This window comes from Melanaphis sacchari, unplaced genomic scaffold (genome assembly GCF_002803265.2).
Source record: "Melanaphis sacchari strain LSU unplaced genomic scaffold, SCAv2.0 Contig62_pilon_pilon, whole genome shotgun sequence".
Classification (NCBI taxonomy): Eukaryota; Metazoa; Arthropoda; class Insecta; order Hemiptera; family Aphididae; genus Melanaphis; species Melanaphis sacchari.
The window spans coordinates 470,836-494,665 of NW_020271445.1; the positions used below are offsets into that span (position 1 = coordinate 470,836).

The 23,830-nt window shown below is 27.2% G+C and overlaps 1 protein-coding gene across 1 annotated transcript; it reads right to left on the reverse strand.

The window, feature by feature from the left end:
• Positions 1 to 2,946: 2,946 nt before the first annotated feature.
• On the reverse strand, positions 2,947 to 13,268 carry LOC112600287. The gene is made up of 8 exons (XM_025347478.1): positions 13,233 to 13,268; positions 9,517 to 9,610; positions 6,787 to 6,967; positions 6,336 to 6,484; positions 5,920 to 6,095; positions 5,611 to 5,815; positions 5,347 to 5,502; positions 2,947 to 3,125 (listed from the first exon to the last, which is right to left on the reverse strand). Exons 2-8 carry the CDS (start codon positions 9,599 to 9,601, stop codon positions 2,947 to 2,949), a joined length of 1,131 nt encoding a protein of 376 aa, XP_025203263.1. The 5' UTR covers positions 9,602 to 9,610; positions 13,233 to 13,268.
• Positions 13,269 to 23,830: the final 10,562 nt, after the last annotated feature.

The following is a 23,830-nucleotide window of genomic DNA, read 5'->3' on the forward strand; positions in this document are numbered from 1 at the left end:
ATAATAGTATTCTAACGACCAAGATACGACGTTGCACTTCACATTATTTAAAATATCGTTTAAATTAGGAACCTGTGCCTAAATACACCTCTGTTTATGACAGGTCGCACTAAAGTCAAAAATACGTCAATAACCAAATATGGCGCTCGACAACCGTGACACGACATCGACACTTCAGAATAGTCGAGTATAAATGTAATAATTGAAGTAGCAAATTGACGATACACGTCGCTTGGATCATAGCAATTTGTGGTAGGTCGCATTAAATCAAAAGTCGATGAAAATGCACACAAAACCCAACACCCAAACGCTTACGGAGACAAACTGAAGATCAGATAATTGACGAACAAGCGTGGTATCGACAAAAGCCGTGATTATGGAAAAAGGGGATCATCGAAAAGTTCAATACACTGCGCGTCTACGTGATTATGTGGACCGATTCGGACCGTGAAAAGGCGGAGGCTTGAACACTGCTCATGTCACTCAGTGAAGAAATAAAAAAAAAATTTACGTACTCATCATACTTATTGACATAGAGCGCGATTTGTATGCATTTGCATATTTATTCTATTAATTGTATTATTGATATGTTAGGTGAGCTCAAAATTTGTTTCATGACAAAACGATTTTAAAAATGAAATTATTTTGTACATATTTTGACATTTTTCTTTGGGCTTAATTTACAATTTTAATTGCATATTAATTCATTTCTTAGTACATATTTTGTTTGTTTTTTTGGCATTTTTGATGTACATAATGACTTACAAAAATAATTTACGAATTTTCGTGGTTTTTAAAAACGTTATTAACATTTGAACTCGGAACGTTTAAAAGACAAAAATTGTACTTTGAGAAGCGTCATTGAGTTTTTCTATATCCATTATTCTAGCTGTTCGAATCCGGAGCTTTGCCGCCAACACGCTAGCGATCCTCCGCGGGCGGTACGGCGGGCGTAGGAGTTCTTAGACAGCGGTCTGTCCGATATGCACCGGCCTCCAGTTCATCTAACGAGACGTTTCTCGTCGGCTATGTCATCGTTGGACCATACGCAACGTGACGTCCGTTCACCGCCGCCACCGTGTGCCGGCGTTGCTACGCGTGTCATTTTTGTATCAGCTCGTGCCTTCCCCTCGATTGAAACCGGGCTGCGACTGATTCTATTTGCTAAAGATTGCGCTTAATACGAAATTGGTATTCCCGGCGTGGTGTGTGCTCGTTGTCGTCGACGTTGTGCCGTTGTCTCATCTGCGACCGTGAGTGAAGACGTTATCGCCGTTCCCAGGGTGTATTAAGTCAATGGATGTTGTAGCCGTGAAAAAGTTTTCTTTTAATGTTGCGCACCCGCATATTAGATTATTGTAATTTCTATAGTAATTTAATTATTCATTATTTTATATCGCACGACTGCAGTCGTTTTTGAGTTGTTTAATATTAAGTGAAATTGAAAGTTCTATTAAAACAAGAGTAGAGGTGCTCTTTATTTTAGATCATATTCAATCGACGTATATATTTTTTTATTCGTAATTATATATTATATTAAGTACCTAACTTGTTGTAATACGTATAGCGTACTCATGGGCGCCCATTGATTCAATTTGAGGGGGGGGGGGGGGGGGCTAAATATGTCAAAAAAAGTCTCAAAATATAAACTAAATAAACGTTTAATCTGCAATTAATCTTCCGTATATTATACATAACTATGTTTATGATATATGTATATATATATATTTATTATTTCAAATACCTATAGTAATAAAGAAAATAATTTGTATGCTCTATAGGTAATTAGATAATATCTATAAAAGTAATACTTATTAAAAGTTCATATTATTTTTCTATGGGAGAGAGGCAAGTGCCTCGTCTTGCCACCTACCAATGGGCGCCCATGAACACATTTGGTTGTTATTTGATATATCCTCCTTTGTGTGGTGTACCCTTTTTTGTCCTCAACTTAATTGCGAGTCATCGCCGACAACCGCGAACTAGTATTTTGATGGATCAGCGTCGACGCAACACTAGTCATTTAATCATTTAAATATTATATTACATACATTTATTGTTCTTACACGTAGTAGTCGATTAATCTATGGACAATTTTTTTAGGAAACTATCGATTTTTTTATAAAAATGATTAACTCTTTGAGTCAACACTCAACAGGATAGAGAGTTGAAAAATAAACTAAGTTTTTTAAATTTTAAAGAAGAATTTTTAAAAAAAACTTCAATTATAAATTAAAAAAATCATTTACCTAGTGTAAAACGTTATTGAATATATATTGAATGTATTGCAAATATTGTATAATATATGACATATAGGTACCTGCTGTAAGTAACTTATACAGATGGAAAGTTGCATGCAAATTAAATGATGACAGAAAGAAAGTATACTGCTGCATGTTGTAGAGAAATTGAAGAAAGAATGAGATTTATTTAAATTGTGAAGGTTCTTAAATTAATATCTACAATTTAAGTGATTGGTGTATATTGTTTAAAAAACTAAAAAATAATACAATAATAATAGTACTGTATATAATGTAATTATAAAACGATGGTATCAATAAAAAAATTATATTATAACTCTAATACAATTGTGTAGTTAAAAATGTGATGATAATTAATATTTTTCATTATACTAATACATTATAATACTATTTTCTACTAAGTACTGAAATGATAAAATGATTATAATACTAATTGGGTAACAATTATATTGATAATATTAAAAATAATGAATACCCAAAAATCATTAAGAAAATAGAAAATAATGGAAATAGTGAAATATAAACTTAATTATTATAATATTATATTATTATGAAAGACTGTTAACGTCAAAATAAATTCTTAGCTCACTAGCAGAGTAAATGTTCTATAGATTATTATACCGATACGAACGGTAATTGAAATATATTATTATTCCAATGTAAAGTATGTTTGGATAGGAAGTTTTCACTCGGTAATTGGTAGTGTAGCCATAACTATTGGATCAGATTCAATAATACTGTCGTTTATAAAATATATTGAAACTAATATCTTGTAAGTGGTAGATGGCTCCAGTTGCTTCAAGAATACAAAGGGTGTTTGGTCTTGTTTCATAAATTCGTTAACTACCATAAATGTAGAAGAATCTAAAACATAAAATACATTTTTATTTTTCGAGCGAAGTGATTTTAAAATAATGGTTTTTTTTTTATATTTTGTTAATACATCATATAGAATAATTATTATAACAATGGATAATAGAAAAAATACTTAGATTTTCAACTTTTAGAGTTCTTTATAAGTTGTTCATGTATCAATTAAAAAATATTGAAAACATAATATAGTCACAATATTTTATTTGTATAAGTGTTTAAAGTTAGAATTTTGACAAATTTCGTCAAAAGTGTGATAATTTGCAAATTTCTTAACAGTTGAAAATTCTAACATTTTTAATAATCATACTTATTTGAAAATTGAATATAAGGTTCTTCATAAGTGTTTGTAAGGAAAGTCATAAAATAAAGTTGAACGCAATTTCAAAAATATTTTAATTAAGTGTTTGAAGTTTAAAAATTTAACGAAATCAAATATCTATTCATTCGTAACACAACAATTTCTCGTCAAAGTTTTTTCTCATTTTGTTGTAATTCCAAAATTAATAATAGTAAACACATATTCACAATTTCTTTTAAGTATTTTAAATTTAAACTGTTAAAAAAATTACCAACATCACGAAAATGTACAAACTATTTTAAAGTAAAAAATTACTTCCAATTTTTTAATAGCTTAGATTTGAAAATGTAATACAAGATTCATCATGAGTAATTTATTTTGAAACCAAAAAGCTTGAAAAGTATATAAAATTGATTTTTTTATAAACATAATGCATTTGAAGTTCATACTTGAACAAAATTCGATATTTAAACGAAGAATATACATATTAGTTAACAGACTGTCTCTGCTTAGAAAAAATTTTCGTATGCAGTGATTTATTAATTATTATTGAATTAAAACTTAGTAGGTACATTCGTTACAGTAACTTACTCAATGATGAGTTACACTTGACTCGTACCATACAGTAGAGTAATTTTAGTTAAGTACCTACTTTTTTTCAATTAATCAATAATAAAAAAAACCAGGGAACTTGCTCTTCTCCAAGTCGTAGGTTTCAAGTGTTCTTCGAAAAAATGATTTTGAATAAAGACGATAAACCAATCTTTTCATACTTATATTTACATAGATAATTTATTTTACTATTATAGCGGTACGATGAATTGAAAAAATATTTGCCTTCATTCAATCACATATATTTTACAATAATAATAAATTTCATTATTATTTATCATAATTATAATATATTAATTATTATTATTTATTAGTTACCTATTAGTTATTACTAACGTATAAATCAATATTTAACACACAGTAGAATGGTGTTAGTAAGTTCGTGGTATAAATAGCTTCTAAACATTTTAAACATTTAATTTTATGTGTATAATTATAGTAAATATTTGTATAGGTAAAAAATAAACAAAAATAAATACACTACATTAACGAATAATACATTTTTTTAGTTACAATAAAATAATCAAAATAGTTGTGTTAAGTTTAAATGTTTAATATTATTAAATTACCATTAATGAATCTTTCTTTAAATTTTCAAATTTTTACCGTGGTATTCTGAGTACAATTTTTTTAACCAACAATTATGTATTAGAAATAAACTTTAAAATATCTTTATAAATAATTATTAGATACTACTGGCTTGTTCAAAATATATGAACTGTAGTAATTTAAAACATTCAACTATTATTAATTAGGTATATAATAATTTTCTATTCAGAATGACATTTTCAAAATATTTAAACAAATAAGAATACCTATCACTTAGGTAATTTTATTTGTTTAAATATTTTAGATACATTGTTCTAAATAGAAAATTATTATATAAGTAATAACAGTTACATGTTTCAAATTTCTACGGTTTATACATTTTGAATATTAATAAAATATTAAAATAGTACAACCTAAATTCAATGTAGCAATATCAAAAAACAATATTGTTGGAGATTGAACCATATTTGCTACTATAAAAAGTGTCTTGAGACATAAAATAAACACATTATTATAAAACCAATGCATTCTTTAATTTTTTTTTTATATATACTAAATAATAAGTAAGTATCTATCTATTAAAAAAAATAAATATATTTACATTTAAATATTCTAAATAGGTAATAACTAATAGCTAGTACGGCAGTTCTGTACATAAATAACTTTACACCAATATAGGTAGTAAAATACTATACTGTAATACCTTATACTACTAAATCGTAAAGAATATTTAGAAAAGTAATAACGTCTTACCTAAACATGACAAATTGTCCAAGGAATGTATTGAACAATAAGAAACGTGAAAATCATAGTACAAATTTGACTTTTCTAAACAGTCAAACTTCCATCTCAAAGCCATGTATGTATCGCCAACCTCACTGATCCAAACGCTTTTTAATTTACTGGTTTCTAATCATATATAAATGGAAAACACATTAAAATATTGTAGCTAATAAATATTAATAAATGAAAAAATAAACATTTTTTTATTTTTTAATAAAGAACTATTATATTTACTCGTTATATGGAGTGTTGTACACGATTCCCACACCAGTCCACTACTTATCGATTTAAATTTATAAACTTCATTTATATTGACATCGCTCTTTTTTAAAGATCTACTGTTGGCGCTTATCGCAAATTGATAATTTTTCCAATGTTCTGGTACAGAAATAATGTAGCTTGTCTCTGTTCTTGGTATAATTATCCAGTCCATATAACCCTAAACAAATATTTCATATTTCAATTTATAAAATATTATATGCATCATTAACTAAAGTCTAAAAGTATATTTTCGGATGGTAACATATAATTTGATTTACGTACGTTACACTGGTTAGGATGGATCATATCATTTTCACACCAATACAGAGTGTAATAGTTCAGTTGGTTAGTGGCAAATAGTTTTTCGCTGTCATAAATTTTCCACGACAACTCATAGATACCTTGATCGTTGTACATTTTCACTTTTGTCAACGACAATGTAACAGTATCATTACGTTCTGTAAGTGATAATTATTACATAAAATATTAAAATAACTTAAAATATTATAAAAATAAATATAATTACTATTTAAAATTTATTTTATTTTATTAAAGATATGTAAATATATAGTATAAATGTAGAATTTTGCGCTTGCATATAATGTAATTTTTAGAACCATATAGATTGATCTCCACTATTCAAATTTGAATACTGGTTGAGTGTAGGTATAATGAAATTACATGTATGTACTTACTGCCCGGTGAACTAGGTATGTATATACTTGCGTAGTCAGTCGATAAACCATCCTTATTTGCCGAGTACACTCTGATGTTGTACCCAATATTTAATTCTAATCCGATAAACATGGCATGATTGGCAAACGTTTTGTTGCATGGATGATGAAGTCTGTTTTTACAGAAAATTTAAACGTTAAATTCATTAATGAAGTCAAGTAATAAATCGAAAAAAAATAAGCCATGTTAAGCGCGTATCGTAACGTAGATCCACTATTCGTAACCCACCAAGCAACTATCTTTTGATGCGATTCGAATTTTCCGACAACTCTTGGAATACGATGCAACTTCATCGTGTATCAGCTTTTATGCCTTTACGTTCACACATCTATTAGATACTGTTACGCGTCTACGTTACGTTACGCGCAAATGTTAAAGTGCGTACGCAGCTATAAGATCAAGAATGGTACTGACATAGTATTATTATTTGACAGGGACGTATAATAAGCGCGATATTCAAACGAATTATCAATTGTATGTTTCTCGTCTTCGTGAATGTTTTGCCAATATACTATTACATCTCTTGTGATATCGTTGACCGACGATAGCACGTATTCAAAGTTTCCAATATCTATTTTGGGTGGCCGTTTTGGTGCTACAATAATAATTAAGTATACATAATTAGTTTAATGATAATAATTAATTTCAAAATATTTACACATGCTTAGGTTAAATTGTGATAAAATTAAAGAGATAAACGGTAAAAATGCCCGATGAAAGTATAATATATGTTTGGAAAAATTAATTATTTATTATGAATCAAGAAATAAAAGAAAATAGAACTGTTTAACTGTACGAGTGTATATATATATAATATTAAATAAGTAATAATTTCCGTGTTTCCCTTAATATATAATATTGCTATAAAAATACTTCATAAAACTTTTATTCATAAGACTTTTTCAAATATATTCCAAGCCGATAAATACTTTTCGAATTATTATTGGACATATTATAAGAAAATAAATAAGAAATAATTACAAATAGTAATGTATAATACAGTTTTAATTCATTTTATTTTTTGATAGGTACTTAACAAATAATTTTAATTATTAAATATATATATTATATTTTTACGGATTATTTAACTTTTTATTTAGACTTTTTTACTCTTAATTTTTTATTCTATATAGTTCATTAAAATAATAAGTACAAAATATCGCATAAAACACCATGAAAAATATAACGCAAAGACATTATATTGCCAGTAAAATAATGCATAGATAAAAGTATGTCGTCAGTATAAAATATTGTAGGTACATTATACCTGTTTATATATTTTTTTAATACACGATTTATAAACATATTTTTACAATAAGCGTAAGTATTGTAGTCTTATAGGTATTATAGTGGCTTTACTTTATACTTGAATGAAGAGACTCTGTAATTAAAGCACTTCGCCAAAAAATATTATAAAATCAGTGGTATAGTATTATATTTTGTAAAATTAAGATAAAAATAATTATATAAGAAACTATTCAATATTAATTATAGGTATTTGAATAATTCAAGTTATATACATAATATAATAACTATATTGCTTCAATACTTTATACTCGCGATATTTTAATGGTGATAATTTTGTAATTTACATGATATTTTAATAACACTATTTGGTGTTTTTTCATTTGGTGATCAATTCATAATATTATTAAAACTTAAATAGAATCAAGATTGAGTATAAAATCAAGTATAAAAAGGTGACATATAAAGTGCGCCTAGGTAAAATTTTAAAAATCAATAGCTAAATTTGTGCAAAATTATCTTTAATATACACTTAATTTGTTATAACCATATAATATGAATAATTAAAATTTAAATTAAATAAAGAATTTAAAAAAATATATATGATTTTAAAAAGTAAAATAATAACAAATATTACAAAAAATTATAACATAAGTATTGTTATTACAATATTACATATTCATCAATTGGAGTTTAACCACTATTATATTTATTTACTTTACGTATTGTTTTTTTTTTTTGCTTTAGAATTTTGGTATTTAAAGGGTTCATTTATAATAATTTTATACTATTTAGTTTAATATTTGTTTCTATTTGAATTTCTTTTAACTTTTATATAAATATGAAAATATTTGGATGAGTTGTATAAAAGCTAGAATAAAACAATTCGCATTCATTAGTGGCTTATAAAGTTAACTCTACTGGTGCTTATAACTTAATATGATAGGTAGGTACTAACAGACCTATGCCATATGTAGTTATAAACCATTAGTTGTCGTATTACTGCAATAGTTATTCGATAACGTGTCGGCGGTATTTCTAGATGAAAATAAAATTTCTGTGATATAATTGAAAAAGTGCATAACCATAGAGACTTCAATAAGTTAAAAGTTTTATATATTTTACAAACGGGGCAAAGCTTAAGTTGTCAAACACAGTAAACATTATACCTTTTTAACATAGATAACATTTTGGGTGCAATTTACAAAAAAAAAGGTCATTTTGGTGCAATTTACGTATGTCCCTCATATTATAGTAATTTAAATTTTTGCTGTTTACTCAAATTTAATGGTAGATACTAAGATACCTATTTACAGGTTTTGATTTAATCGAATCAAACAATGTTATTAAAAATACCTGTATATATTATTATAACACTTAATTCAAATATTTAAATCAAAGGTTTTATATTTTTATTTTTATTTTTCATTAAGTTTTCAAACTTGAATTAGTAATAATAATAATAATGATATATATTTCTTGGTAAGATTAAAAAACCATTAATTTACCATTTCAGAAGATAGTTGAAAAATAATTGTTATTTAATTATTTATATTATGATGCTTTTTGTATACATATATATTTGATTCAATGCTAATAAAAATATTCGTAAAATCATAAACACTATACAAAAGTCAGTTTTAAATTCTATATGTATAAGTTTCTAGTATAGGTTTGGTTGATTTATATTTATTTTGTTCTATCTACACGATAAACTATATTAATCGTTACTATCAAAAATTGGTTAATTTTTAAAACGAATTGTTATCAACCATGTCAATAAAGCTTTTTAATTCTAGAAAGCACTGCTAGTTACTACCTACTCGATTTACTGAAAAAAACTTATCAAACTTAACTAATAGTGAAAAGCAATTTATTTTTTTAGTGTAAAATTCTTACGTTCAGCAAAAGACTGTGTAATTATGTTCATCATTATCAACATTATGACAGCCATTGATATCGATTGTACATGTATTTTTTCCATTTGATAAATCTGAAATAAAAATGGTTAATGTTAATATTTATTTCTTTTAAATAATAATGCTACTAATCTTACTAAAAATCAAATGAAAATATAACCTGTAAATTATATCGGCGTATCGTTTACGGCGATCTTTTATACTAACTACATCATTTTTTGTTTTTGTGATATTTTTGATACTATGTTTTAACATAGAAAATTAGCTTATACATGATCATGATCCCTACACCTAGTACCTATTATTATTTTCTTTATTATTCACTTACTTTCTTAAAAATCCACATTTATAAATACGTATTATAATATATACATTTTTATTATAGTACTGTGTAATATTAAAATAGTTAATGTTTGGTGTACGAATGATCAATTAAAAAACAATTTAGTGAAAAGATATGTGTTATTGTCCGTTTTTCAATAGCGTTCCTCCATTCTCCACATAATAGTGATTGAACATCTAACGATAAAATCATTTTCTTAAAACCATATTGAACAATAAGAGTAAAAAATTGGTATGCAGTAAAACCTCTACAGTTTATATTAGGGGTTTCAATTTTTTTTTTTTTTTTTTGATAAAGATCTATACCGAAAATATATAGTCATTTTTTTGAGAAGCCATACAAATACAAAAATCTGTTATGAAAGCGTTATCGGGATCATTTGTTGGGTCTAGTAAATGTATAACGTTAAATTCTAACAAAGGGAAACCTACTTCGAAACCATCTGCGATAAACCTTTTGACCACCCGTAGTCTGTATTTATCGGTTATATATGATTGCATGATTGCATATGTTTGTCCCCCTTTGGTAGCAGTAATGCCGAAGTTTGTACGATTGGCGATTGCTAACGACGTTTTTATCCGACCCTTAAAAAATTATGACTGCATACAATGTATACAAAAATGAGTGCAACATTGCCAACATATTATACTACTTAATATTTAGTATTTGAATAAAAATGATCATATTTTCAAATAAACATAGTAAATATTGACAACTACAATATTAAGTAAAAAGTGTAAGTACTGTGTTTTTATTAATTGTAATATTTGATGAGGTTTATATTATATAAAATAGCTCAATTTTAAATGATTCTATTAATTAAAACTTAAAATAAAACTAATTTTTAAGTCAATTAAAAAAATGTATGTTTATATAATACAATACAAATACAAATTATAATTTAAATCTTTGGCACCGATAATCAGTCCTGAAAAGCTTGTGAATAAACAGTAATGATTATTAAATTTTATAATATATAAGTAAAAATATTCTAAGATAAGCTACTTTACAGATTTTCACGATTTTAATCAACGGCAACGTTGCACTAAGTAAAGTTAGGGTAGGTAGAACGTATGCAATTATAATAATGTAAAAGGTCCATACGCAATCGTTTATACGTAATAGTAATGTACCTTGTATTATAATAATTTTACATGAAATTAAAACCATCTATTATTTAGAAAAACATTTTTTCTTGTAATAAAGCAGGAGTAGCTACCAATAACAGACTTGCGAGCCGCCCAATATATTAATAAATATGGAACAGCCGAAATGAAAAAGACGATCATATTAATTTATGTATGGTTATCGTAAACAAGATAAGATATCAGATGTAACAAAACGAGAAGAAAGCGAATCAGTATAAGATATTAATTAATAATGAAAATAAAAAATAAAATACATATTTAAATATCTTTTTTGTAAAATGTTTTCTATGAATTTTAATTTAATAAAATATTATACTTTTTGAAATACATACATTTATATAGAAAACATTTTTTTTTTTTTTTTGTAAAAAATGTTTTGTATCTTATAAAAAGATGTGAACTGCATTAATCTATGAAGAAACCGCAATTTGGCTACCCTCGTAATATAGTATGTAAAATGTATAAATATACATAGGTATATATGTGGTAGAAGTATAAGAATTTATTATTTTTAACTACTTAAAAATATCTATCTGTTATTACAAATATCAATATATGTATACTATATATTTAAGCACACTATCGTAGCTGTTGCGTGTGGTACGTCCATTCGAACACTAATAACAATAATAACAAACATTTTTAATATTCCCATAATTTTCGTTTATTAAACTACGTGATAATAATAAAAAGGTCATCTTTATCATATTAAATACATACTTTATAAGCCAGTTGATTTATTGATCGTATAATAATTGAAATCATAAAAGATAATTTTTAAAATCTTATACCAAATATTGGTAGTGTATATAAATGTTAAAATGTCCATAATGGGAAAATTTTTTAGTAGTTATGTCTATTATTTGGGTGACCGCATTACACTGTACAGATATTTTGGTGTTTGACAGCTGTATTAGTACTCTTACCTTGACCGGCTTATTTAATAATGGTCAAATGCTCAATCCGTATAGAAATTAGACTTGTAAAATTATTATGGACATTATGAACTTCAAAGCAAAGAATAAATATTGTAATATTTATAAAAATTAAACAAATCTTGATAATTTATAAAAATTTCTAACATTGCTGATATTTTTTAACGCGGTATTTTTAAACAATAATGAAATTTGAAAGATTCGTATTTCAAACGAATTATTTGTGTTGAATATATATTAAATAAAGATCAAAACAAAAATCTACACAACTATTCTAGAACTAACGTTTTTCTTTTCTCAGATTCTAAAAATGTAAATGATATTTATTGATCATTCTTTTAGATATGAAATTATACATTTGTCTGTGTATATTATAATCAAAATCGTTCGGACTCAAATCGAAATATGCATCAAAATATGATAAATAGATTGTAAAATATATAATACAAGTTGAGTTAATTTCAAAAATGTGAAAACCTACTACATAATGGTATAATATTATTTTATCGATTTTTAAATTGTATGCTTAATAGTCACATGAATGTCAACGCCGGTCGGGACCGTATCCGCTGAACACATGTTTATTGTTAACGTAGGTACTTTAATACCCATTAGGTACTTGAAAAGGATTTGACACATACGAACCCCAAAACATTTGCTATTCTCAGTATTTTGTTAAATACCATTTAGTTAGGTACCCATAATGTAATAAAGAAAAAATAAATATATTTTAGAAAAATGCTTGTTTACTTTTTGTATATTAGTTGTTTAAAATAATTTAATCGCTTTTTGTATATAATATTTTTGATTACAACGAAGTTTATTAATTTATTTAGGCTTTGGGTATCAAATTTTAAATTTCAAGAAATGCCAATGACGATCGAGGAAAGTTAAATAATATTTAAAATAAATTTAACTAGTACTAAATCATTATATAAATAATACAATATAATTATTGTTATTTGTTATTATTAATAATATTTATTAAATATATAATTAGTCAATTTCAAGAAAATTAATTAATATTTACACTATAAATATATTCAGTTGCTAACACAGTAGCACACATCTCATACTGAAAAACAATGTTTGGGTTGAAAGAGAACGAGTATCATATTATAATATTTTATAAAAAGCATACATTGCAATAAAATTAATTGTTTCCTACCTACTGTAAAATTCGTATGTATTTAAACATTATCAAGACTTAGTAAATTAAATTATAAATGATTATACATAACTATTAACTATAGATATATAAGATACATACTTCTGCAGTCAATTTTGTGGTACGTATTATGCTGTATCTGAATTTATCGATGTTTTGTAAATCACCTTAAAACAGTAAAAGGTATCTTGCTCTATAGACACTACAGTCCACAGCCTCGTAGCAAGAGAACCAAATGAAACTGATGAACAGCAAGTACTCGTCCGAAGAATGTCCTGCTAGGCTGCGCTGCTGACCTAACATAACACAACATCAGTGGCGGGGGTTGTATTCAAGCTGGAAATGTATCAAAACGATTTTCTGTTTGCTTTGTATTCGTGTGTACAATATGGTTGTCTTTGCACATTCTTTCAACACGTATTGTACGGTTGATAGCAAGGGAAATAATTTTGTTCAAATAATGGTCAATGAAGGTAAAAAAAAAATAAAAACATTAATTTAGTGGTGTATAGCAAAGGTAACCAACCTTTTTTACCGAAGGTCATGAAAAAATAAAAATATTTCGACGGGCCAAGAACTTTTTCTTTAAATTTAATGTTACATTTTATTTTAGCACATTTTAATAAAGGTATACAAATAAATTCCATTTCATTTATATCAAATTTTACTAACGTAATATTTTTAATTTTAATAATTTTGGCGAGCCGGTTAAGAGGACGTCATATCCGCATGTGTTGTCTTCATTTTACACATCGTACGACGTAGACAAAACGCGTTTATGCAGTCTGAGTAGAACTCGCTCAATTTTGGTTCCATAGTAAATATACCTATTATAAAATTAAATTGTGTGATAATATTTCTGAGAGTAAGACGTGTTTAAAAAAAAAAATTTATTTTGAAAAGTTAAAGATCATTTAAAAATGTTGACATTTTCACTATTTTTAAACAATTTAATGAATGATGAATATGTATCAACAATATATTATCATTTGTAATATTTGTTATTATTTTATTTTTTAAAATTTTTTTAATTCATAATTTATTTTTAATTTTAATTATTCAAATTATATGGTTGTAACAAACTAAGTGTATATTAAAGATAATTTTGCACAAATATAGCTATTGATTTTTAAAATTTTACCTGTGCACAATTTACATGTCACCTTTTTACACTTAATAAAAACTCGGGCACAGTTTACATGTGTAATTTTATATTTACCTGTATTTTGGGCGCAGTTAACAATTGCCGATTTTAGATGTATAACTGTATAAGAACGATAATGACAGTGGTTTTCAATAATTCTAACTACAGTTTTAATGGAATCTATTAAAAAAATAAGTAAGTAGATACTTATTATTTTACAATTAAAACAGAATTTTATTGAAATTTAAATTGCTTCAGAGTTTCCGTCAGTAAAAGTACTATTTAATGAAAAACATGATGTGGATTTGGAAACCGTAACATATTGTCTGAAAGATTTTCCTATCACTTTTGTTAAAATTTTAAAAATTATTTCACTTGTAAAAACTTTACCAATTACAACTGCATTAAATCAAAGGTTTTTTTTATCGCTAAAAACAGTGAAGTCATATTCACATACTACCATGAATATTAAGCTTTTAAACTAATTAACCTAAAGATACTTAAAGGCCCGTCATTTAGGGAGATCAGGGAGTATGGTTGCTCCCCTTACTTTTAAAATAATTCCAATTTTCCTGCGCCCTGCTGAAATAATGCACGATTATTTATATAATTAAAATTAAATTGTATTTTAATTGTTATATTAATATTTATCAGAATCGGTATACTGTCAGTCATGATTATAACTTTAAATAATTATGTTGGTTATAAACAATTATCGTACTATCAATGAATTGAATAAGCGATAGATAACATGGTATTTATTGTTCCAAAAAATAATTGTTTCACTGTTTTTATCGCATTTTACGCCACGCGGCAAGAAACTGATAATATTATAAAATCCATATGACACATTAAATTATTACAATTTTTTTACAATCAAATAAAATGTATACGAAATTTAAATTGCTAAATAATTTCTGCCAGTAAAAGCACTATTTAATGAAAAACATGATGTTGATTCGGACACCATAGCATATTGAATGAAAGATTTTCCTATCGCTTTTGTTGACACTTTGAAAATTATTTCACTTGTAAAAACTTTACCAATTACAACAGCATTAAATCAAAGATTTTTTTTATCGCTAAAAACAGTGAAGTCATATTTATATACAATATACCTACCATGAGTTTTGAAAGGCTAAACGATCTAATAGTATTTATTGTTGAAAAATAGAAGGTAATAATACCAATCTAAAAGAAGCTGTAGATGTATTTACTAAACTTAAAAACTATTAGTGTCCGCTTATTTAATTTTAAAATATTTATTTTTTTTTTTTTATGAGCAATTTGCTTTTATAATTATTATATGTACCTATAAAAATAAATAACAATTTATAAATGTAGATATTAAGTACTTATTTTATTTGCTGCTGCATTTTTTCTTCTGGTTTTTTTATACATCGATTATTGGTTTTCACTGTTTTCACTGTTTAAGTAATTAATTAATTATTAATTATATTTTAGTTTTTAAATTGATTTTATCAATTATGTGGGTGCAATAAAAGTCGAAATGTACTCGACGAATATACAACAAAACGTGGGCGTTGTGATCAGTGCATCGATAAATGGCGCGACTAACGCAAAAACTATCGACGAAAAAACGCGTAGTACATAAAACACGAAGGTTTCACTAGTCACGAGCGTCGTTCACGACAAGCGATATTTGTGTACCTTGCAAAGGCAACACAACACGCGTTTGCGTAAAAAAATGAACGCAATGAGTCACAAAAAAAGAACGACCCGTCGTAACCGGTAAACACTGATGACGGCAAAAGACAAACGTTGCGGAGACGATAACGCGACAACAACGATCATGGACGGGTAAACGCGTCTTTAAAAATGATTGATCGGGGGGGGGGGGGGGAGAAAAAACTCTTATAGCCACAGGTCAGGTTATAGATTGCACGCGCTCGCGGTTAACCGGTCTGCGGCAGCGGGAATTTAAACCCAGGTAGTGGTTCCAAACAATATTATTCGTTAAACTAATTACTAGTTTTTTTTTCTGATCGTGTTTTATGCTCGTCTGAACTTTCTAGGTCACAACTAACTTCATTATTAAATGTACTCGATTTTACATATTAAGTAAATTCCCATCCTTGTATCATGAACTTACTTTTTATTTTATCCTTATTATTATAATTATTATTCAAAAAAAAAATCCCGTAGTTTCAGATCTCATTATCTCAGGTTAGTGACCTTTAAACCGCAATCATCAAATGATACTCCACGGCGAATCTGAGGTCCGTATAAGTGTGAGATATTACAATTTCATCCTTCCTTGTATGTTATAACAACACGCGCGACTGTCCAAGTCACCCACACAACTGAATAATAAGTCGAGCACACACATAGAACACACAACCGCAAGATTGAAAACACATACAATGACCTCCACGTAGGGCTTGCATTTGAAAAAAAATTTGTTATACGTCATTTAAAATTAAAACGTTATACAAATTTTGAGTTTATCATTATTCAGAATTTAAACGTTATTCAACTTTTGTGTTTATCTTTATTCAGAATTAAATTGTTTAACATACTTTTTAAATTATAACTATTAAATAATTGGAAATAAATTATTTCATTTAATGATATACCTACTATATTATGTAACGTTTTGCGTTATGTTTTGTTTTGTGTTATTTAATTATTTATGTTTATCGTTTTCCGTTATAATTATGTTAACAAATTTCAATCGTTTTTTATTAAATATAACGTTATTATAAAGTTTGCAAGTCCTGTCTTCACGTATTTTCAAATATCAAATTATAACATAACTCATACGGTAACCGATTGTTAGGCCGTTGGTCACACATTAATACGTGTAAGCGCGAGCGTCGGTTATGGAAGTTAACATGGCATCTACTGTGACCGCTCCTTATCGCCTAGTGCCTACATTGTACTACGCGTACTTACACCGACGAAAGGATAAATCAAAAGCATTTACAGGGGGTTATTATATGCTCTTCCTTCCACTCGCTATTTTTGTAAATAGTAATTTTCTTATCAATTGTAAAAAAGGATTGTACATCAAAATAATAAAATTATTTGCCATGCAGCCTATAGGCGTATACAATTTTTATTTAATGACTACCTAATAATTTAAATATTTTGTGAAATTAGTTAATTAATATAAAATTTATAAGAAATAGATGGTTTATTATGGTAGTTATACAATTTTTTTTTTTAATGAACTTACAGTTTTTTACGATATATTCCCCCCCAGTGAAAACATCTGCAGACACCGAGATAGGTCGGGCGAGGTGCAGCGTATCGTTGCATAAGATTGGAATCGGTGGTGAGCTATTGCATAATTTAACTCGTCTCAACCGTCAAAAATAATTAATACCTACCTATAATTGATGTAAATAAAATAACATAATTTAAAATGTAATCTAAATTACTGTACTTTCATAAAATTCTGAAATAAAATAAAAAAGGTTTATATCAAATATCTGTATATTTAAATAAAGCTTTTAATTAGATTATTAGAAAAATTAATAGAAAAATGTGAGCAAATTAAAAAACTGAACAAATAATAAATAAAAATCATCTAAGGTAATAAGTATTACAGAAATACAGAGTATAATAAATTGTCAATTGTTATAAATATTTAAGTTATGTAAGTATATGTAATAAAATATTTAATATTCAATATTAACTAAAATATTGTGGAGGGCCATGGCTCGACACCCCTCTCCCACGCGGACCTTTGGTGACCTGACGTAAACGTTGCATGTAGTCTGTGAACGCGTATTATTTATCACCTCTCACCACTTACGATTGAATCTTTTGAATCTGTAATTTATCTTAAATAGTGTGAAGTGCCGTGTCGCGATTGTTGGAGTATTATTATAATTCATATTATAACCATTATTACACCCGCTATAGTGCTATACATTTATATATATACGTCAAGTGTCGCACCGTTATCCATTGAGTCTCCGCAACGGTCGATGCATATATATATATATATATATATATATATATCTGATTGTCTATATCCAGCGATCACACGGGTCATTGCCAGTCCCCGCATATTTATATATACATAGTCAATATTAATTATTTAAATATTTTACATTTATTAATTATTTTATACTACATATTAAACCACCGTTTGGTTTACTAAAATATATTTCACCACATTTATCGACTCTTGTCATATATAAATCTATTTGAGCCATATTGTACGGTGCGAGTTGTCGAAACAACAGCCAGAAAGAGCAGCTCGATAGCGCAAACATTTGGTAGCAGAGCGTGATTCTGAGTATTAACACGGAGTATACTCAATGGTATTAGCCTAGACATTATTTTAACACCATAAGTTAATTTTTCAAGTAAGCCGTGACTTTCATATGGAGTTAATATAGGTATCTTTTTCTTATAATTTAATATTATTTTAAAACTTGTTAGTATTGCAGATTAGCACATATTAATCATTGTGTTTGGATGATCGTCTTACCGACAAGATGCATGTTACGCATATATTCCTGATACCGAATTTTTCGTTTTAAGTCACCCTCTTAAATAACAACATCTATATAGATATATATTATCTGAATTTCAATCTGACCAGACGACCGTTACAATAGGTTTGAAAACGATTGTTAGAAGGTATATTGTGTTTAAATGAAATCCTATTGATTCTATACACCGATACACGTACACAACAATGCGCTAACGTATTTGTGAACTACGAGTACATACGTTGTTAGTTTATTTTGTAAAAACATTAATACATCCCTGTTCGAATATTAAATAAATAAAAAATATAACACCTATTGTTGTGGGCGGCTGGTCAGATTAAAATACAGATATATCTATATAGATGTTGTTATTTAAGAGGGTGACTTAAAACACAAAATTTGGTACCAAGGCTATATATACATAAGACGCGTCTTTTGGCGAGAGTACCTATTATATCAGCGTTCACTGTATAGTTCTCAAAGATGCCACGCAGTGTCCCATTTGAACAGGGCGTGTGCGATTTCTATTCTGCACATGTTGTAATGTCGCGATTACGTTTTGGTTAACACGATTAAATAGAAGCTGTTTTGTTTCTCACCAAATACGGCTCATTAAAATTTTATTTAAAGAGGGACAAATATTTAGAAAATTTCTTTTAATTGTTTTTATTTAGTTGAATTCAACAAATATTTACTATAAAAACTGATTAATAATAAACGTTGGATTACATTTTACGACCAAATTATAAAAGATATTTATCGACCATTTAATACGTTTTTAACTACAAATTACAAATTTTTGTGGTTCTATCAATTTGGCCAGAATTTAATTAAATGTTTATAAAATAATTATGCTCATGTACGAACACTGTTGGATACAAAACACCATTTGAAAGATTCGTACCGTGTTTCGTTGTTATATATATATATATTATCACGCAGCGACATTCTTCGTACAACATTTTTGAATACGTGCGAGATACCCCAGAGAGCGGCAAGTCGTTAACAAAGTATATTTTACTTTATCTATATAGATGTTGTTGTTTAAGAGGGTGACTTAAAACGCAAAATTCGGTATTAGGAATATATGCGTAACATGCATCTCGTTGGTAAGACGATCATTCCGACGATGTATGCAGTTTACAAAGACTTGAACGCAGTGTTGTGTCTGAATAGAGCGAATACGATTTTTTTTTTTTATTATAATACCTTCCAACAATCGTTTCTGAACCTATTGAAGTGGTCATCCGGTCAGATTGAAACAGAGTTATACCTATATATAGATGTTGTTATTTAAAGAGGGTGACTTAAAACGTAAAATTTGGTACCAGGGCTATATTCGTAAGATGCATATTTTGACAAGAGTATAATCCCAGCGTTGACTGCTATAGTTCTTAAAGATGTCATGCAGTATGTTATTAGAGTATAGGACGTGAACGATTTCTATTCTACACTTACTGTTTCGCCGCGATTATGTTTCGGCCAATATAACTAAATATAACTGTTATGTTTCTCACCAAGCACGGCATGTTCAAGTTTAAATACTTAAGTACAAATATTAAGAAAAATTTCAAAATTTTTAAATTTAATTGAACAAATATTTATTCATTAAAAAAAATCGTGGGGTTATTAACTACGCAAGATATTCTTATGTGTATTATACGTTTTATTATTGTTCATATTTATATAATCATTAGTGGTTCTAAGTATTTTTATATTATATAATTTTATGATCATATATTTCCCATTTTTAACAATGTATTGATAAAAAATATTTATTGCAATAAAAAGAAAATATTTAAATTTTTTTTTTATTCCATAAAAATTAATTATTATGAAACCTTGTATTAAATTTTTAAAACTAAAAAAATACATTGTATTGAACACTTTATACATTTTTAACTACCTACAAATAAATTTTCAAATTTCGGCGATTTTTATTTATTTTGCCAAAATTTGACCAAATACTTATGCAAAAAATATGTTTATGTACAAGTAGGTCGATACTCATATATCTACCACCTAACTTACCGTCTTGCGACCTGAGTTGTATACATATATCGTATCTCGTGCTTTTTGTATTACGTAAAACTTATATATATATATACTAGCTGAATTACCTGGTTTCGCCTGTGTGTAGTATGTGCTTTCTCAAAATGGAATTACTAAATCAACACCCATTGTTGTGTGAAATAAATTTATTTTACTTAATTTTATCAAGTGCTAAATAGTAGTAGTAGTAGGCAGTAGCTGAATAATAAATTAAACAATTATCATAATAATAATAATATTGATAAGAAGCGTATAATTATTTTTCGATAACACAATTTATATAATTGAGCTAGACGGTATTTTCCTGATAATAAAACTATTATTAAAAATATTATATTAATCTGCAGTAGTTTATAATTTCGGCAAATATTTATTTACTGCGTAAACGATTATAATTGTGATGACTAGGGTTAGGATATTTATGACTTTTGCATATTTTTTCTTTTAGTCGTACACATTGCAAACCCAGTAATAAATTCGTTTTGTATGAAATAAAATCAGATACAATCAATTTTATTTTGCAAATTTTTGCATATTACGGGATTTTTATGAATAAATGCATATTATTTTGCCAAAAAATTGTAAATAAATGCATTTTTCATCTAAAAGATAACTTAAATATAATATAAACATTAAACATCAATATAAAACCATAGCTGGTAGGCATTTTTAGGTTTCATAACTAACAAAAACGAGAAAAACGTATAGTTTATATTATTAATTTATTTATCTTCATTATAACTTTAAGCTTATTAATTAATATAATCATGTTTATGAACAATGATCGCGATAGTATAGTGATGTCGATAGGACATTATGACTTACATTTACATTTTTATGTATATTTGTGTCTTATAAGTAAAAACAAAATTATATTTAATTACCTATATTTTTAGTTTCAAAAATTTCATACTTGTATGTAGATATTTGTATTTAAATTTAAAGTTATAAAAATAGTATTGTAAACTAATTAGGAATACATTTTGGATTAGTAATAAACTAATTTTAAAAAGACAATATATTTAATTTTTTTAAGAGCATATTTGCATGCATTTTTTAGTGTTTTTAAGGTCATAAACATTTTAACCCTAGTATTTAGTAATGACCAATGACGAATAAAATTAAATTGGGAATTATAAATCATTTGTAGGAGTATTTGGTACAAAATTGTCAAATTAAATTGTAAAAATGTTAAATAGTGTCGTTACAAAATGAGAACATAAAAAAGGCTTTTTCTTTTATTTATACATACTATTATAAGGATAAGGATATCGTACATTACCTACGTAAAACTTATATTGTCTCGTGTTATCACGATCATCGCCCTATTAACATATTGTGTTGCTGCGATCTCCACGGTGTAACGGTCAGTTTTGAGTGTTTTGGGTGCCGTCAATTAATATTAATATTATTATAATTTTATTACGTGAGCATTGTTGTGTTGATGCGCACGTGTCAACAGCTAACCAGTGGCGGAAGTTATGAGGAACCATGTATTAAATTGTCAAATTTTTTAAACCATCAAGAAAGATTTTACCGATAAAAATTGTAAACATTTTTTTTTTTTATAAATAACACAAAAATAGATAAAATATTATAACAGTCTTATCATGTATAAAAAATGTAAAATAAACACTTGATGAAAATATCTAGTTATTCATTTCTGAGTTACAATGAAATATCAGAAATTTATTGAGGATATATTATTACGGATCTAATGTTGTAGAAATTTGAACTTCAATCGCTCATAAAATGTGATTTGTTGGTAATTTTTTTTATAAATAGAATCTTTATGGGGAATATTTGTACAATTTTAAAATTTTAGATAAAACAAGAAATTCTTTATGAATTTTAATCTATTCAATAATTTAAAATCAAATCTCATCAATGTTTTTTGTACTTCCTTCGGCAGTACATGTGTATTAATAATAAATAATACTGCGGCCCGGTTACCAAAATACTTTGCACGTCCTACACACCGACCGACCCGTATACTTATACATAGCACTCAACAGGAAGTGGACAGGATCACCGAGCAAATCTTGTGAGTGCTAAGTGTATGAGTGTATATGTGTACACTTAAAACTAAGGACAAATAGTAGCTCAAAATGTAAGAACGGTAAATCTATGTTAAATACCAATTTGAATATTTATAAATAACCTACCGTAAGATCCGTCGCGATTTCATGCCTCTTCGAGCCGTCATCGCTCAACACAGCACTCGCCATCGTCGTTGCAACCTATATTGTATACAATTTTGACCGTTATGTTCACTACATGCAGTGCCGTTGTCGATTGTCGTTTCGTTGACATCCGATTTTCACGCGATTTCTCCTTCGAGATCCGACACACGCAAATCGTTCATCGTCAGCACTGCCCAAGTATTCTTCGAAGTACAAGGCGATGCTAAGTGACAATCGTAGAAATTTTAATTTGATAATTTAAAAGCATATTTTGTTACATCATGCCCGTACTCATTCAATTATTAATTGATTAATATACATTTTTATGTTGTATACACATTTACACATTTTAAATTGTATTTTTTTCACTTGATACACTTTTTTTTAAACGTTTAGTTTTTTAACACACGAAAAAAATATGTTTTCATTTTTGAGTGCATAAATATGTTGTATAAATATTTTTGCATAAAAATCCGAGCGCTAGTTATAAGACAATGTTTTTCAACCGGTGTTCCGTGGCACACAAGTATGCCGCGAACTGGCTGTAGATGTGCCGCGACCGTAGTACATGTGTATAGTGTTATTAAATATTAATTTATAATTATATAAAAATATATTAATATAAAAATGCATTTTTTAGTTTGCTTCTCATTATTTTATTACTATTAGTGTTCCGTCAGACTGTATAATTATAAGAAATGCGCGCCGTGAGCATAAAAAAAGTTGAGAATTATTGTTATAAAGTATATTTTGGGGCGACAGGTGTTTTTTACGCACAATCGTCAATTATTCTCAACATACAATAAAATAAACGAATAAAAAATGTACTTTGTTCAGCATAGCTGGGTCAGA